Source organism: Accipiter gentilis, chromosome 33 (assembly GCF_929443795.1).
Source record: "Accipiter gentilis chromosome 33, bAccGen1.1, whole genome shotgun sequence".
NCBI classification, from domain to species: Eukaryota; Metazoa; Chordata; class Aves; order Accipitriformes; family Accipitridae; genus Astur; species Astur gentilis.
Window position 1 is genome coordinate 12,100,441 of NC_064912.1, and position 18,624 is coordinate 12,119,064.

An 18,624-nucleotide genomic window follows, 5' to 3' on the forward strand; every position below is an offset into this window, starting at 1 on the left:
TTTGGCCTCGGCAGGTACGGGCCGGCGCCTCGGCGAGGCGCTGCCCGGGCGCATGTTCCCCCACAGCGGCAGCGGTGGAGCGGCAGCCTGCCATCTGGAGCGCTTTGCCGGGCGGCGCGGCTTCGCCGCCCCAGGGGTGTCCTTGCCGTGGCCGGGCGGGGACCAGGGCAGCCCTTCGCTGGTGCCTTTGCAGCCGCCGGAGCAGGTCTGCTCACACCTCCCTGCCGGGAAGAGGGTTTGGTCTGCCCCCTGCCCCACAAGAGGGAACCCCTCTGCCTTCTATTCCGGCTTCTCCCAGGGGGGACCGCAGCCTCCCGGCCCACCGCGGGGCGAGCGCTGCCCGCGGAGCTGCGCAACCCAGAGCGCCAGCACGCTGCCGGGCTAGCGACCTTCCCAGCCAGCTGCTGACTTGGCATCGCAGCGTGTCTTCAGCTGAACCATTCCCACCCGAAATGGGAGGCCCCGGGCTGCCTTTATCTCTGTGCTGCTCGACATGGAGCTGCAGAGGCTGGCATAAAGTGCAGCTGGTGGCCAGGGCTGTCCGTACACGGCTCGCTGTCCTGCCCCGTAGGTGCCTCGCTTACCTGCTGCCGCTGCTGAGCTCGGGCATGGTGTAAGCAGGTGCTTCTCCTGTCCACCTCAATGAGGGAGCTGGGTTTGGCAACCAGAGCCAGATTCAGGCTGTCACTGGTGATGTGAAAGACGAATTCTCTCACTCTGGGAGGCCTGCAGGAATTTGTATAATTACTTTGTGGACATCAGCACTTAATGCTGTGCAATTAAAACAATACGGAGAAATGATGTCTACCATTGCTCTTCCCATAGGGAGTCATGCGCTGGTGCTCCAGGAAGTTTTACGCATCTAGGTGATACACACCTACCATATGGCTGAAGTGAGGTTTATGACCAACTGGATTTACCTAATAAGAAGGGACTGTCATAGGAGTATGTAGGCACAAATTGTTCATAGGATTAATTGATTTACAGACAATTTTTCATCTGGATTTTCAAATGAATGCAGAACAAAGTTGCTCTGAAAGTTAGTATCATCTGGGGTATGCTTTCCGTTTTCCTTTCAAAAACTGCAGTTCCCTAGAACAGCAATTTCTAAATAGAATCTCATTTAACACAAGCATACTGAACTTTGCAAGCTTCGGTGCTCTTGTATAAAATATATATGCATTGCTGAGGATTCTAAATAAAATAATAACATACTAGACTTGCAGGTCACCAATTTCCTAGCTTGCCATTTTAAATTTAAATTTTAATATTTTCAAACAAAAAAGTGAATCAAACTCCTCATGTGTTAAGGATATAATAGGTGACATCTAAATGGAAAACTAAAACTAGAAGATGCAGCATGTTTGACTAATGTCTAATTTCAATATACATCTTCAGTATTTCATCAAACACTTTTTCATCATCGCTGATTGTTCTTTTAAGAAAATGTTATAGAGAAGAGAAGCCCCAGACTTACACCTCAAAATAAGTACACCCTTGCATCAGGGTACCAGGGCTGGCTTATTTAAAAGCATGAGAAATGTGTAGTTTGAGGTGGTATAACCTAACTATGTTCCTAATACAGCAGAACACTCTTCATGAGGATATATAGCGTAATACAGCCATGTGCCACTGGGTCCCTTTTAGTCCAAAACGATGCTGTGTATTTACGTGAGTTTAAAGCCAGTTACTCCTGTGACATGTTCAGTTGTGCTCATGTATCACACCTGTAACAGTATTCCACTGTTATCTGTACCCTTCGATAGCAGGTGGTGATTTTTTTTTAACCATTATCAACACATTTTCATGCAGTGGGAACCACACATCTGGCTTTCACCAGGCCTTCAGACTTAATTTGATGAGTCTGCCCTCTTCCCAGGCCCTGCCATGAGGCATCCCGATGGCGGCCCTGCCGGGTGATGCTCTTCCCATGGTGCTCGGCTGGGTTGCCTGCAGAATGAGAAATGGGGAGACACACATTCTGGTGCTGATGCGGCAAAAGCGCTCAGTTTTTGATAGCTGTTAATATTTACAGCAGTGATTTGCAGCTGGACTTCAGGTTTTCTGCATAATCCACAAACGTAAATGTGTTTAATTTGAGCTTAAACTCTGCAGGAATTTGAGGCTATCCAGAAATGTACCTGTAGGAAGCAGCAATAAACAGGGGCTCAGTCAAGTCTCCGCTTTACATTATCAAACAAGGGCTGCACCTTCAGCATAGTGCTGGAAGTTGCTGCCAAAATTACAGGTACCCTCAAATTGCAGGCAGTGCTCCTGCATGCACATGCTGCTCCCTCCAACCCCCAAGCTAAAGCTACAGTTTAATTTATGTAAGTAATGGTGGTGGTAGGCTGGTGTTCCTGGCAGGGAGTCAGAACATCTGTTCTCTGTGTTTTTAATTAAATAATAGTAATCTTCCTCCTGAAGATTTTCTCAGAACTAGCATTGCAGCAGTTTTTCTCTGTGTTGCCTCCCTCTTTGGAGAGAGCAGGGATTAGGCATTCTTCTGTGATGCCACAGCAAACCATCTGTCTGTCACAAAGGACGTACTCGCATCATCCGTCTTGGTTTTGTAACCTCTACTTACAGTAAAAAGCACTAATGAGGATCATTTACATGAATACAAGATTCAGTGACAGTAAAGGGGGCAGACTCTTTGCAGGCTGCCAAGTAATACAATTAAGCCAGAACCCATTTACATTAATTTTCATGTAACCCATGAAAGGATAAGGAGTTTTGTTTAAATTTGCCACAAATTCTAGCTTGAGGAAAAGCTTAAACATGGGTGTTTTCAAACCAGAAAGCCAGTGGTTTAGGAAGAAAGCAAATGTGGGTGATTTGAGGGAATGTGAAGCCTTTGGAACTTGAGATCTGGTGCATAGTTCTGCCATTTCTCATGGGGAAATGGAGTGCTGTGCAATTTAATTTAGCTGAAAAGGCCAACCTGAAGTGCATGGAGCCCCCACAAGCCCCTCGGTCACTGCCTACGTCTGCTCCCTGTCTTCCCCAAGGGCTGCGGTCCTTGGGGGGCTGCTATGCCGTGGGCCCTTCCCATGGGAGCACCTGCCCCGGGAAACCCACCTTTCGGCTCCAAACCCAAAGGAAGCAAAAATGAAAGGAAACTGGGATGCTGCTCCTGTGAGCGCCACTCAGGAGACATGGCTTCGTGCAGGTTTCCAGCACAGCCGCTTCTCCTGCTCTCTCTCGCCGGGGATTCCCGCGTCTCTAACACCTAACGGTGCTAATCGAGAGCTTCCTCCTCAAATTTTCAACGTTTTTCTCACAGGAATAAAGTGTCGGGGAGGCTGCCCCCCGTCAGCTTGGTGTGAGGCTACTACCGGGCGGCGGATTGCCCGCGCCGCCGCTGAGGGGAGCGTGAGGCGCCGACCGCCCGCGCCGTGGGCGGGAAGGCGGCGCCCGGCGGCAGCGCGGGAGGTGAGGGGCGGCTCCGCTGCCCGCCTCCCCTCAGCAGGGCGGCTGCGCGCCCGCCCGCCCGTTTGCCGTGGTCCGGGCGGCGGCGGTGGCAGCGGGATCGGTCTGCACCGGCTGTGGGCGGCGGGTACTGGTCTGCAGGAACCCGGTAGGTGTAACCGACGCCGGCGGGGGGTCGGGCCCGCGAGAGCTGTGGGCAAGTTGCTCGTGGGGTGAAGTGTGAAGGGCGGAACGGGCGTTTTTGATTATAGAAAATGGTGAACGACTTGGCGGTTAGAGCCTGTGGAAGGCCGGTGGCCAAGCCGTGAGCTTCTGCGGTGACCTAAAAATAACCTGATGTTTTTGTACTGGGCAGCACTCCTGCGCTTACACCTGGAGATAATAGTTTCATCCACGTATGTTTCCAGGACAGTGCAATTAATTTTAGGGCACATCCAGTTTATAAGTCCTGAAATCCTGTTTCTAACTGGACAGCCCAGGCAGAGAGCGGTTCTGGTGTGTGTGGAGTGGATGGTGGGGTAGAAGCCGCCCGCCTGTGGGAGACAGGAGGAGGGCGAGCTGAGGGCTCGGTGACAGCCTGTAATGGCCTTTAGGGCTCTTCATACTTGGATAATTTTTCAAATGCCTCAATATGCATGAAGCATGGGGTTGATTAACAATGTAGAGTACTTAGCAAATGCTTACAAAAAGTCAGCGATAATTAATTGTTTAATGTATTTAAACCCAGTTGAAATTACAGAGCTATTAACTTCAAAATGTCCTTCCATTGCCATTATCTTGAAAGTTCCTTTTCTGTCCTTTTATGCCCTCGTGTTTTGGCTACCCCTGACTTAGTATTTGTTTGCGTGTTTGGCAGAACAGCGGACTTCTTGGCAGAAGGGTTTGACTCGGAAGGGTCGTTTCTGTGCTTTACTGCTTGCTACTCTAAAAGCCATTTGTGTGTTTGAAGCCCCAATGTGTTTCCTTGCACAGGGTTTCGAGTCTCAAATGCTTCGTGCTCCGAGCTGGCGCACATTAACTCTCCCAACTGCTTCATGAATTTTGCATCATTGCTCTCTAACACTCTCTGGCTAATGCAATGTATTATCCCAGCTGTGCTTGCAGGCAAACTGGATGTGATTTATGCTATGGTGTTTGCAGTAGTGACGCACTGGAAGAGACCTGAAGTAAAGGCTTCCTGTTAGAAAATGTGTACTTGTTAATGTACACATTAGAAAATACATACTTTAAGAAAATGCGTTACTTGTGTAACTTGCTGTTAATGTGTACAACCAAAGGTAGCTAGGTTGTTGAGACACTTCTGGGTTTTTTTAATCTTGTTTTTTATCAGAGCTGTTACCTTGACTCACTGGACCTGTTTACTTGCCAGTGCACGGTGCAGATGAGAATAGACATTTGCTTCACAAGGGTTGGTTGGGTATTTGGAAAACGCAGTAGTTCTATAACGTGCTACAGGACGTTAACATAGCAGTGGGGTTGTTCTGGACTGTGGTATGTAGCTTTGTGTCTGCAGTTCATGAAGACAATGACAATATATTGTAAAGTGCACAGCCTGTATAGTTGCTTAGGTTAAATTTCAAATCTGTATTTTAAAAGAATATTAATCTGAAAAAAGTGATTTCTCTCTTAAAAGAAAAAATTGCTTGTTACTGTTACAGGTATCCTGCTACATGGCTTTAACCGACATGGTATTAAACCAAAAGGGATTTAGTATTACACCAGGGAGAGGGGGGGCATTCTTGCTTTAATGCTTCCGTAATAAGAGAAGGTGGGTCTTCCTCCGTTCTAGGGCAGTTCCCGTTCCCCCGTCCTGTGCTAAAGTGATGCAGAGGGCTGTGTCTGAGCTAAAACAGCCACTAAGAAGTAGCTGGAGATGCTCCAGCTGTCCCTTCTTTTGCTGACTAGACTAGGGGGCATTCCTATCACTCAGCTCTTTGGGATGAATTAAGGCAGGTTTTAGTGCTGAGACATCTGTGGGGTCATGCTCAAGGGTCCTGCCAAACCAGGACTGTTTCATAACAACAGACACCCTACAAGAAACAAGCCATGTGATGTGAATTTTCCCCTCTGTTTTTCTGTGTTTACATATGCATTGTGTTCTGCAATACAGTGGATTGTCCTTGCAACTCCCCTGCCCCTCCTGGTGGTGTGGTTCTTGGATATAAAGGCAAGAGAAAGAAAAATACTTCAGACAGGCATTGGAAAAACCCAGAAAATAATAGAGACTTGAGCAGATTTAATAACTGACTGTATTTTAGATTATCTTCATTATGAGTCAGATAGTACAAGGTTGATTAAAAAAAATTGAATAAATTTTCAAAGTAGATTGGAGTGGGTAGTTTAAATTACAGGCTGTGTGTGATAATGCAGGCTTGCAGGCTGGGTTCTGTGCACTCTGACTTTCTTTGCTGCTTAGCCCTGGGAAAGCTTCTGTAATGGGTATTAAAGACCAAATGATGAATATGTAGCAGCAATAGAAATGAGGGTTCCTAGATAGTACAGCTTTATGCTCTGATGCAAAAGCACAGAATATAAGCCTTGGGATGAAGCTCAGGCTTTTTTATAGGGGTTTTGTTTAAATAAACTGTGAGGTTTAGAGCAGTGTTTGTGGAGTTTAAAGTTTGGTTATTGAACTGTGTTGTAAAGAGCATGTTATATGAGGATGGTTTTTAATAAATACACTTCCAAAGTAAACACCGCAAGTCCTTTACAAGAAATACGGTTTCAAGAAAAACTGACAGTTTTATAAACACCATTAGCTTTAAATACAAACTGATTTGTGTGATGATGTTCCATTTACACAGCAAGTCACAGAAATCATGAATGTTTGCAATCACTGCTGCGTAAACCTGCATTTGGGTTCCTGCTGCGTCTTGGACTGTTTCAGACCTGATGGAACTGCTGATCTGTATTTGACTGCAGTAGTAGGAATGAGTGCAGGACAGCAGTTGTGGGTAATTAGGCTAGTCCAGTGCTACAGTATATCCTGGAGTTAGTCCCGTACTTGAAGCATCATTTTACATCTGTCTGTGTGTGCTGACAAGCAGTAGAGGTTAACGTTCTCAAATACTTGTTAGATTCTAGTAGGACAATTGCAGTAAAAATGGTAGTGGCAACTGAGGATACCTTCCCCTTCCGGTTATGCGCTACTTCTTCTTTCCAGAAATGACAGCTCTCGCATGGTCTTTGCTAGAAGAGCAGATTCTATGAATGCTCCAAAGCTGCTTCAGTGCAAAATCAGATGCGTTGGCTAAGACCTTTTTCAGCAGTATTTTACTGCAGCTGATGCTGCCTGATGCAGGTGGGAGTTCTGGTGTTACCTGTGTTGTTAGCTGAGCTGTGGGACTGCTACCTCCATCAGAAAGGCAGTAACCAACAACATAATGTTGCTGGTGAAAGCTGCCATATGTTAAGGTGCTGTTTCTGTGGTGACCATCTTCTCAGTAGCTGTGGTCTAAGGTCTGCAGCTATGAATACTGCTGTAGGAGTGTATTTATCTGGTACTATTTAATGGAGAAAGAAGGTTGAATATGCACAGAGCTGAAGAATAACAGTGAAGCAAAGCTGAAAACCTTGTTTTATAGTTGTCTTTTTAGGCTAGCTGTGTGAAAATCCCTGGTTTAGCTGGGTGGATGAGGTTGCTCTAGAACTAAGCAATTGATGGGTCACTTAGAAGTGTCTGCTTTAAGTTGCATGCTGTTGCATAGCCAGTGCAAGGGCCAAATCTTGAAAATTCTAACTAATCCTCTATTTTGTAGGTGCAGGTATTTTCAAAGTATTTGTGTAGACTTCCACCTCTTCCAAGGGCTTTGATCATTCTTAAATTTCTTTTTTCTTCTTTGTAAAACAGATGATACTTCCGTTAGATGGATGTTGGAAGGAAGGGTGATACTGTCCTTGTTTTGGCTGTGATAGAGTTAATTGTCTTCCTAGTAGCTGGTATAGTGCTATGTTTTGGGTTCAGTATGAGAATAAAGTTGATAACATGCTGATGTTCTCAGTTGTTGCTAAGGAGTGTTTATACTAAGTCAAGGATTTTTCGGCTTCTGATGCCCAGCCAGCCAGAAGGGTGAAGGAGGCACAAGAAGTTGGGAGGGGACACAGCCAGGACAGCTGACCCAAGCTGGCCAAAGTGATATTCTATACCATGTGACATCACATCTAGTATATAAACTGGGGAGATTGGGAGTGGGGGGATCGCCACTCGGGGACTAACTGGGCATCGGTCAGCGGGTGGTTAGCAATTGCATTGTGCCTCACTTGTATGTTCCAGTCCTTTTATTATTGTTATTTTATTATAATTATTAGTTTCTTCCATTCTGTTCTATTAAACTGTTCTTATGTCAACCCACAAGTTTTAATTTATTTTTTTTTATTTTTTATTCCCTCCCCCATCCCACTGGGTGTGTGGGAAGTAAGTGACTGGCTGCATGGTGCTTAGTTGCTGGGGTTAAACGATGACAGATACTTATATAATATTGAGAACAAATTAAGTGCAATGTTCTGTAAGCTCAAATCGTTGTTTTCAGGGCTCCAGGACCAAAAGGATTTTAAGCTATATGTTGTATGAAACAAATCAAGATATGCTGCTTTGGGTAGTCTACTTCTGCCCTCTAATGAAGAATAAAACAGGCAGAGCTGACTGTAAGACACTCACAGTACCCATCTGAATAGCCAGGAAAATTCACTGTGGCAGACTTGCCTGCCAGCAAATATTTGTTTAAACTCAGCTAAATCTGTGTGAAGATTTGGATGATTATTTTGCATTCATCTAACCCCTTCCTGTTTTTCATGCAGCACAGCAATGTGAATAATCAAAGCTAAAATGAGGAGGTGATATTGCCATTAATTTGAGTGTGCCTCGAAGTTTGTGCTTGTGCTACTGGTTTCCACTTGCTTCAAAGAAAATACCCTTAAGCACTGATAGTGGTTTAAAAGCCATGGTGTGGTTTGTAAATCTGCTTTATTATCTTTTAGGAGAAAAATGTGCAGTAAAATCAAGCAGTAGCCCAGTTCCTTGTGTGTCTGTCTTTTTCCAGCCTTCCCCTGGGTAAGCCTATGCTGACTTTTTGTTCTGATCAGAAAAGTGCTTCTAAAGCAACTCTCCTGATCATCTCAGCTCATTGCACTTTGATTTGTGTTGAAATGCAGTCTCAGAGCTTGCAAACTAAACTCCTTGTATATGAAAAACTGGAGAACACAGCACAGGCACTGGGGGTATCTACTCCCGGAGATCAGACTAGAGTTAGTCTGAAGTAAATCCCTGAGAGGTGGGCGGTGAGGATGTCAGTTCCTCAACACAACTGTGCTGGTCTACAGACCTGCCCCCAGCTCCCTGCAGTACCTGTGGTGTGGAAGAATCTGTGCTGTGTTGATGTCTGCTGGGTTCTTGCCCAGGTGTATGATTGTCCTGGTGAGTTTTAATGAGTTAGGTTGTTCTTTGCTGTCATCTTGGTTGTGATCAGATTTGCTGATTGACCTCGACATCGAATAAAAATATAACAGGAAACAGTGGAGAGATCTGGAGAGCTCCAAGCAGGATACAGTTGTAAGGAAATCAGTTGCATGTTGTACTCCCAATAGAAGAAACAATTATCAAAAGTGTATGGCAGAAAGGTCATTTCACTTCAGTCTGTGTGTACTCTTCAGTGCGGTCTGAGCTTTTGATGATAGTGGATATTAAAGTCATTACAGAAAGTCATTAAATTTACCAAAGGCTGGTGTTATCCACAAGAGACTTCAGGACATTACTCTAAAGCCTAGAGTTAGTGCAATTAATGAGAACAGAGTTTCAGAGGATGTGAAGAACTTAAGAGTGTAAAATATTCCTATCAGCAACTAGAAGAGCATATGAATTGGGATGGATTATTGTTCTGTGAAGGTTTCTTTGCTCTTTGAAGCAGCTGGTATTAGATGAATCATGGACCTGCTCCACTCTGGCTGTTCGTATCGTCCTTGGTAGCTGGAAACCTCTATAGACATGTACTTTATCGTGCGAGTGGGCTCAGCAGGATAAGGACAAGAGTTCAGCGCCAAAAAAAGTGCTTTAAGTGCAAGAGTATCCAGGAAATAGCCTGGCAGTGTGGAGAGGGAGCCTGAGCTCTGAGCAGACACCACACTGAATGGGAGGCAGGGATGCTGAAAGGTAGCACCAGTTTCCTACTCGGGGATATATCGCTAGCCTTCTGCTTGGCAGCATATGTTATATATGATGGACTAAAATGAGCCATTGCACAGAAGGAGCAATGTTACTCTACTCCAGGGGCGTCAAGGCCATCTGCCCCCTTGTGTTTCAGAAGACTCCTTGCTGAAGCTGTGTTGAGGGGTGGAAGGGGCAGACTTTATAGGTCTAGAAACTGGCAGACTCTTCTCTCTGAAAGTCAGCATTGATGTCTTGCCACCAGTGGCTCTGGACTATGAAATGTGGAAGAATCAAAACTGTTTGCATCTGTATGGCTGGTAATGTGTGAAAGACACAATACGCATCTTCTGTAGCTTGGGCCTGTAGGAGTTTGTTTATATTTGAGTTCTGCTGAATCATCACAAACTGTTTCTTGGGTGGAGGCTGCTGGGCATATCCGTGTTGTAAGATCTCCAGGACTGGAACCCAAGCTTCAGAAAAAATACTTCCATGATTCACCTATCTCTTTTTTTATAACATGTCTGTTGCAACAGTACAGTGTCTGTGCTCTGCCTCCCTGAAACTGGTGTCACTAATTTGGAAAAGCTACAGTAAGACAGGAGACTTTGCAGAGGTGCACTTTTGATGCCCATATGGAACTCCCCATATTGTTTACCCTTACATTGTTTAATGTGTCAGAAGGACTCAGTGAAATATTTGCCTGGAATGTCACCTTCTGGACTCAGAAATGGTTGAGCAGATTTTAGTAAAAACCCATGACCTGTCTGCCTCACACTGTTGCTTTTACTTTCAATTTTCTTTGTTTACTTTGGACCCAGGAGAAGCCAAACTACCTATTCTGTTCTTTTAGGATCCAGGAAGCTACTAAAATGTTGAAATATCCAGTGACAAAATCAAACTTTAATAGTTCTTTTCCAAAGATGTTAGAATCAGGGAGAAGATTTTTTTCTTTTAAGCTCTATGCTTAAAAGAAAAAGCAAACACAGCTGAGAGGCTTCATGCTGTTGAGCAGACTGCCATATATGCTGTCTTTGGAGTTGGAGGAGGATTGTTTAGCTCACGCAAGACTGGTCCAAAGTGAAATTCCTCCACAGAGTATAAAAGACAGAAGGGTTGAGGTACCCCTTACACACACCTCCTCTTGTCTCTCTAGTCTACTAGTGAGTGTACTTGGGCAGCAGCAGTGGAATGGCAGGCCTCCTTTCTTGGCCTCCTTTGTACTTTGTCCTTCTGAGGACGTCCTGGGTAGCCCAGGCAACGTGCTTTACACTTTCAGCAGCATGCTTTGCACTATGTACCATTGGCTGTATGTGCGCTAAAAGCCAACTTAAATCTTGGCAGTGGTGGGACAATTTTCTATGTTGTCCCACTAATACTAACTCCTTTGGCTGTTAATTTGTATGCAATATCCTTGAGAAGACTTGTCCTGAAAAAAATTGAAAACCTGACTAGTGTTCAAGGTGAAACTCTCTCGAGTTTCTAAGACCAGTGTTGTGAAACTCAGCATTTCAGATAAGGAAGAATAAAAACATTTGGGGGAGATAGGAGCATTAACAAATGTCAGCCTTAGGCAGCAGGTGGTGTTGGCAGTCCTCAGATGTTATAGTGTTATTCTTTACTTGGTTATCTTCTTTTCTCAGTCTTGTAGCAATTTAAAAACTGAGTGCCTTCTGAAAACCCACATCTAGCACTGAGGTATTCAAAACCACATGAGGTACTGGGGGATCGTTTTTATAGAGCCATATGCAAATGATTTTTTTCTGCCAGTGTGCTGACATCAGTTACATGCACCATTTGTTCTTTTAATAACAACCCCTTTTTTTTTTCTCCCACTCAGCTTCTTCCCTCCGTTTGCATGTGTGTTGGAATAGTGGCTGTTTTAATCATTGCAGGAGTTAAACTGACCTCCCACAAACATGGCAGACGAGGACCTTATTTTTCGTATGGAAGGGATTGATAATGCTAGATCGACTACAGCGAACTCTGGAAATTATCTTGATGCCGACAGTGATGATGAAGACAATTATTTTATCTGTCCAATAACTGATGATCCAGTTTCCAGCAAGTCTGCCAGTATCAAAGTTGACAATTATTACAGCAACTTAGCAAAGACTGAACAGTACAGTTCAAGCTCCTCTCCTAGAAACTCTTTTAGCTTTAAGGTAAGTGTTGGCTCCAGCCTTCAGTAAGGTTTTGGTTTTACTTAGTTGGCATGAGAGATTCTCTAACTGCTTCATTTCTTGTAACTAATGCTTTTCAATAAAAAAAAACACACATGTTTTTTCCAGACCTGCAGTTAATTCCATTAAGCCAATAGTGTGACACTGACATTGAATTGCTTACTGTCCCTTTTAGTTCAGTGGGACATCTTCATCTACAAAGGCAGCAGATTCCAGGCGAACAGTTTGCTGCCGTTATCACCAAAGCATTAAGAAAGCAATACGTTGACTGGGAGATTTAAAAGATGATACTTGTTGTAAGCTAAGCTGGGGCCTAGCAGAAGATATTTTATTATGGATTTTGCTAAGGAGAGTTAACAATCCATAATATTTTTATTTGGACAAATAAAATTGTGAATGATAAAATTGTAATGATAGGTTTTCAGGTTATAGTTCCTTTTAAGATGTTGACTTTTGTGCTTGGGCATGAAGTGTCACACTGGCAGTAGTTCCTGACAGTGTACTCAAGCAGTGTCAGACCTTTTTAAAATGAACAGCAATCACAGCATTGCAGAGAGGTCAAAGGGGCCATAGTTGGTGCTTCCTTGGCAGTGTGTCCTGTTCCACTCGGCTCCCTTTGCACAGATCAGGCCAGGCAAAGGGAGATGAACCCACAGGCAGTGGAGCCTCAAGAATGCAAGTGACATTCACTCTATAGGTTAGATTATTCCAAATGTGTGCAATTTGTGGTAAACTGGCATGTCTCTTAGATTTTGTCTGGTCTAGGATTTAATGTGTTTTATTAACACATTTCTTGTTATAAATAATAACATATTACTTCTTTAATCGATACTTTAAAATCTTGGTTATGCCTAATGCATGCTTTATTCCTGGAGAGATATCAGATGGTTGATTTCAGTCAGCTAACACATGAAGTAACACATTAAAAGTGAACTGTCTTGTCTGCAGCAAGATTTTTACCAAGACTAGCTAATAGAAACATTAAAAGGTATACATTCCTAAGGAAGGTGAAGAGTAAAATTTTAATGTAGATAAGGGGACAGATTTTAGTATATGCTATGCTTAGCAAGTTGAGACCTAATAGGGAGCTTAGTCTTCATTTGTGTGTACATTTTAGAAGGTACTAAACACCTGCCTTGGAGTTTGCAGTGTGAGTTCTGAGTCATGTGGCCCAAGATAAAACTGATAAGGACCTAAGAAATTGCAATTATTTCCTCCTTCCTAAGCTATCATGTTGCTTCTGCAGAATCTATGCGCCCATGCTTTGGGCTCCACAATGTCTAGATTGGCATTTTAGCTCCTATCACAGATAAAATGCATTGGGTTGAGATGTGGAGCAATGAAGTCTCAATCTGCTGCTTAAACTGCAAAAATGGTGACTTCTAACGCAGAGTGAAGCAGCCAGCCAGGACTGATAACATCTTAAACCACCACAACCTGGTCTGATCAGTCTCTACTTCTGGGACCCCAAAGCTAATAGCAGTGTGGGCCATTGATAATGAAATGCAGAGGCAGATAGAAGTGTTACTACTAATTCTGCCTTTAAACAGGACTCAGCAATGTTTAATGACCTAGTTAATTGGCAAGACCCTTTTAATGCATGTTTTCCAATAAAAAAATTGCCAACTTACCTTAATACGTTTGTTCACAGACATTCTGAGAGCGATCTTAAATTAGGAATATAAATTGAAGAGTGGCTTTTAACTGGAAATTTTTTTTTTAAATTAACAAAGAGAACAGAGACTCTTTGTCAATCATTTGTCTTATCACATGTATTTTCCTACTTTTATGTTTCTCATGCATCCTTTAGAATGACACACAGCATCGTTCTAAGCACGGCTCTGTGGTTGACCATAGTCGGGTAGGTTAAAAAGAAAATGTGAACACCATATCTAATAGATGTATTAAGATTTTTTTTTTAATTGTTTTTTTTTTCCTTTTATGGCCTTTTTTTGTTCATTATTTTATTGTCTGGGAGAACTGCTTGCCTCAGCCCATAAAAGTAATCAAGTGAAAACTAAAGAAGATATCTGTTAAATGAAATAATACCCATCTTTTCTTCCCTACCCTGAAATATCACTTCTTTTAAAGCACATATCTGTAGTTGTTTCTTCACAGTATTTCCTACTGTGGACAAGAATAGAATGGATGCAAGACTTACTAGTCTGTGCAGCAGCCATATGCCTACAGCAGGAGAAAAATTGCACTGTTAGCACCATATCCATGAAGTCCAATTTCTGTTTGTTTGAAGATTAGAATACAGCTTTTGTACAAAGCACCTCACAAGATCAAGCACAAATAATTAATTTATTTAAATCATTACCTAGCATGGACACAGATCACCTTTTGGAGAGGGACTCTGCTCAAGAATGATTTGACATAGATAATTGGCCAAGCAATTCTACTTGTTTCTGTCTCTCCCTATTTCTTTCATATATATTTACGTATGGAAGTTCGCAGGTCCATATGAAATGTGTATCATCGCATGATCTGAGACAACTTAATTTTCTTATGAAACCTGTAGGAAACCTTTCTCAGCATGTCTTTTAAAGTTGTTTTATTTATTGTAGTATTGTGTTCATTTTGTGGTTTTATTGTCAGAAAGGGGAGCATTTAAATTGTTTGCAAGGTATGCAGATTTACAGGTGAAATAAAAATAAACATAAGCAATTTAAAAGCTGAGCTGCTTCAAAAACTTCCTTAATGGCATTGCTGACACCAATTTATATTGTTGTTTTTTTTTTAAAGTTTTGAATGCAATTTAAATTCCAAAGGAAAAAAAAAAAACCACTACAATATTTTAGAAGTTACTGTTTCTGCGTACTTGAAATTCAGTCAGAGAGGCAGTAACAAAATCTCAGACCTCAGTATTTCTTTACTGGCGGGGGTGCAGAATGGCCTTTTCTCCTGCTCACCATACAGAAGGCCTTTGGCACATCACTGGATCATATCTCCAGTTCTCCTGGAACAGTACAATGTAAAAAGAGGGAGGTCAAGATGTTAAGAGAAAAGTATCGAAATTGGCTGGTAGAGAAAGACTGCTTATATTCCAGAAAACTCCTTTGATTTTTTTTTACTGTTGGCTTGGTGGAGATTGAAATAGTTACTTGTCTGGAATTGTTATAATAATCCATTTTTACAACATTCTTATTTCTTCTTTCTTATTCTGAGCACAATTTGGGGGCCTTGAGGTTTACAGAACTTCTTATCTTTGTCCATATTGCTCTATTGCTAATGGATTTTTTTATGCTTACACTACCAGCATGTGCTGTTAGTTACAAAAAGTTAAAAATCAAACCAGTAAAAGTGAATTAATATCATCTAGGTGCGCCATCACTATTTGCAGTGTATGTTAGAGATATTTGCAAATTACAACAGGTTTTGCAAATTATATTTGCTATATACTAGACCAGATTCTGTTCTCAGTAACCTTACGGCAGTGCAAATTGAACTGAAACATGATGCTTTATTTTTCTGAACTGTTTCATTATACTTGAAGCTGTAAAATGTGAGAATGGTCTTCTGTACTGCATGGTGCCTGCTCTGAATAGTGCTTTGAGGGTTTGTGTAGTTGCACATCTTTGTAGCACTGGGATCCTGATGTGCTCTAGAAAATGCCATTGTTGTGAGTTGCTGCTGATTATAAATAACCTGCCAGTTTGTAACTTCTTCAGGAAACCTGGAAGCATGCTATTCAGAAAGCTAAGCACATGCCTGATCCATGGGCAGAATTTCATCTTGAGGACATTGAGACGGAACAAGCCACTCGTTACAGGTCTGTGGGGTTTTCTGCCTTTATGCAAGGGCTGTGTTTGTATAGTGCAGAATGTGTGTAATTATATGGCTGAAGAACTTTCAATAATGCCCAAAGTCAATGTGTCTTAACTGAACCTCCCAGGAATACTTAAATACTGCACATCATCAAAAAAGAAACCTTTCAGCAAACCAGTGTCACACTCTTTCTCTCTCTCACACGTAAGTAGTATCTATGAGTTTGATCATGTAAACAGGAAACAAGGCTGAAAAGCATTTTCTAGTTGATTTATTAATGCTATAAACTTAATCTAATAAGGAAATGAATCCAAGTAAAGAGGCAGCATACTTAGTTTAAGCAATTTAGGAAAAAAAAAGCAACGTAACACTCTGTGCCTTTCCCAAAATAGCAGTTTCACTGTTGCCTGTCCATGCGCTATTGCTGCATGTGGCTGGAATTTAAATCCTTATAAAGCCCAGAATAGCTCAGCATGGTGTACGTGCTGAAACTGAGTTTGGCCCTTAAACTATTCTCAGTGCTTTAGCACAGGCTTTGCCAAAACATTTACCCTACTGACAGAGGTTTCTGGGTGGAAGGGGTAGGAGTTAGAGGCCAGTTAATTACCACTTAGCACCAGTGTTTGGGGAGGCCTCCCTTCCAATCATATAACACTGTCACGCAGTGCTCTTCTTCCCCATAGACTGCATCTGTCCCTGGTCAGCCACACAGTCCTGAAATAGTTTGCATATTTTAAAATACAAATAAGTGATAATATTGGTTTAGGGCTACTCAGATACCGTATTAAAAAGAGATGGCTCTGATATTCTTATTTCCACCTCTTTTGTCTGCTGCAAACTGGGGTGATGCAGGATATATCAAGGGGGTATATAGGGTATCTGCATGCATGAAGTACTTGGTGCAGGTTGGGGGAATTGGGCTGGAAACAATCATGTGTTGGTGACTCAACTGCTGTGGTTCTCAATTTGGCTTTTACTTATGTTGGGAGTTAAGGGGGTGGGGAGAAACCACAGTCATACTATTTGTATTATGATAGGGTTGTGCAGAGACTTGCTCTTCCCTTGGTGCAGTGTCAGGCAGTTCTTGGCCCTGCTGCTTTTCACAGCCGCAGCTGGTGCTGTGTTCTGCTGACATCCTCCACAGCCCTGTGGCAGATCCCCAGCTAGATCCAGGTTTTTGCAAGCTCAGGGTTGCGGGAGACCACCTGTCCAGTGTGTAGGGCTTGGTAAGGCCCTTTCTGCCCCCAGTGTACTGCCTAGGCATGACAGAGGAGATCTAACATCAAAGCAGATAAAGCCTGATTTGTAGTGTTGCAAAAACTCAGCTTCTGTAGTGGAATCTGTTCATTGTCAATAGGATTCAGTGTCTCTTCAAAGAGCTATACATGTTTATTCTTTCCCACCTCAAGTAAGGACGGCAGGAGTGTGGTGGGAAGACTAGAAGTTCTTTTGTTGGAGTGGCAGGAGCACTTTTTAGCAGTCACTTAGAGATACGGAAGGATAGGTGCTGGGGATGGGAGAATTTGGGTTGCTTCTGTGTTTTTCTGAGAGGCACATCTCCTGATTTTGCAGGTACAATGCAGTTACTGGGGACTGGGTTGAAGATGAAGTCCTTATCAAGATGGCTTCACAAGTAAGATCACACTGTCCTTCATGTTAACAGCCAAATTTGTCATTTCCTTCCTGTTAACTGAATAGTAGCAGCAAGATGTTTTCCTCATGTAGAAGTTTTGAAGTCTCAATGTCATTCTTTTCTCCTACCTCTCTTTTTTCTCGGCTCATCCATTCTGTTTTGGTGTCCCAACAGCCTTTTCTCTCCAGAGTAGAGTAGAACATGGAGTCAGCCCTTCCCCATTAGCCACATGAGGCATTCGTTCCTTTTCCAGTGATCTCCCTCCCATTTCCTGCTGACCTCATCTCCCTGCCTGCAATAGTCCTACTATTTTGTGTGTTTCCAAACAATTTTTGCTCTTAGGATTAAAACAGACTGAATTTTTGGTATGTGAGGGTACAAGCTACTGTTGCTTCCCAGTTAAATCATGGGATTTGTGGTGCATTGGAGTCACCTTGCTCTGTGCTGCTGATGTAGTATCTGGCATCTGGGGAGGTGATGCTCTGTTTGGCACATTCTGTATGGAAGCCTAAACGTGGAGAGCATGAGGTCTGCAAAGCCAGCTTCTTTAGGCAGTCACAACATAGCTGACTCCAAACTGGAGAGATAATTTAAATAGCTTCTTTAAAACACACATCATGTCTGCTCCATGGGATATTGGGGGGAGAGGGGAGGTGGGGTGTGCCCTTATTCCCTCTGTCTTTTCCCCAGATTCCTACTTACACTGCCAGTGGGTTTTCACTTTTCTTTGAGGAGATAGATATTGTATAGAGCCTGCCTGAGAACTGCTTTCTGCAGGATGTAAAGGGGGAACACATGGTTGTGTCTCTTGCTGGTTAGAAACTAACTTTGTGGAAATGGCAATGCTGGGTTTTTGTTTTTTCTTTTCTTTTCCCTAGCCTTTTGGCCGTGGAGCAATGCGAGAGTGTTTCAGAACGTAAGTATCTGCTGGTTTTATCTTTGTTGGCCTCCATGCAGTATTTTCTTCTGTGGTGACTGGAATTTCACTTAGGTGTGGTGGAAATTGTGTAAAGTGCAGCTCCCCATTAGCTCCCTGCTGTACCTTTCTAAAAGGCATAGCTGAGGGGGTTTATTCCTGTTTATGTGACTCTAGCTGCAGCACAGAGACTGAGCTTCATTGAGAAAGCAGAACATTCTCTTAAGGGAAGGACAAGCAAACGTGATGCAGGTATCTAGGGAGCTTGCTTTGGAAAGTCAAGACATTGCTTGTACTGGAACTGCAGTGGCATGGATAACGTGCAATCGTGTCCAGTTCCAGGAAGTGTAATCAGCCTGTCAATTAGCAATTCATAAATTTATGCTATTTCCACCATCTCTTGGAGGCAAAATACTCATAAAAGTACAGAAGCAGCTGCTTTGTTTCTGTGTTCCTGGTGTGCTAAAGTATCTTTGAATTTGATTTGAGGCTATAGGTGTGTGCAGCCTGAAGGCCAACTTGAGGCCTATAGTCAGGCAGAGAAGAGGGG

At 43.0% G+C, this 18,624-nt stretch overlaps 1 protein-coding gene across 3 annotated transcripts in view; it reads left to right on the top strand.

Annotated features, from left to right (window-relative positions):
* The first annotated feature begins 3,516 nt into the window (after window positions 1–3,516).
* Window positions 3,517–18,624, top strand: part of EEF2K (eukaryotic elongation factor 2 kinase) — a 33,670-nt gene continuing 18,562 nt past the window's right edge. Inside the window, exons 1-6 of one of the 3 annotated variants that reach the window (XM_049791137.1) lie at window positions 3,517–3,580; window positions 11,412–11,736; window positions 13,565–13,615; window positions 15,429–15,529; window positions 17,098–17,158; window positions 18,037–18,074. In XM_049791137.1, the coding sequence (XP_049647094.1) occupies window positions 11,491–11,736; window positions 13,565–13,615; window positions 15,429–15,529; window positions 17,098–17,158; window positions 18,037–18,074 (497 nt within the window). In that variant the 5' untranslated portion in view covers window positions 3,517–3,580; window positions 11,412–11,490. The remainder of the gene's footprint in view (window positions 3,581–11,411; window positions 11,737–13,564; window positions 13,616–15,428; window positions 15,530–17,097; window positions 17,159–18,036; window positions 18,075–18,624) is intronic. The other 2 variants (XM_049791138.1, XM_049791139.1) reach the window with 2 other exon arrangements.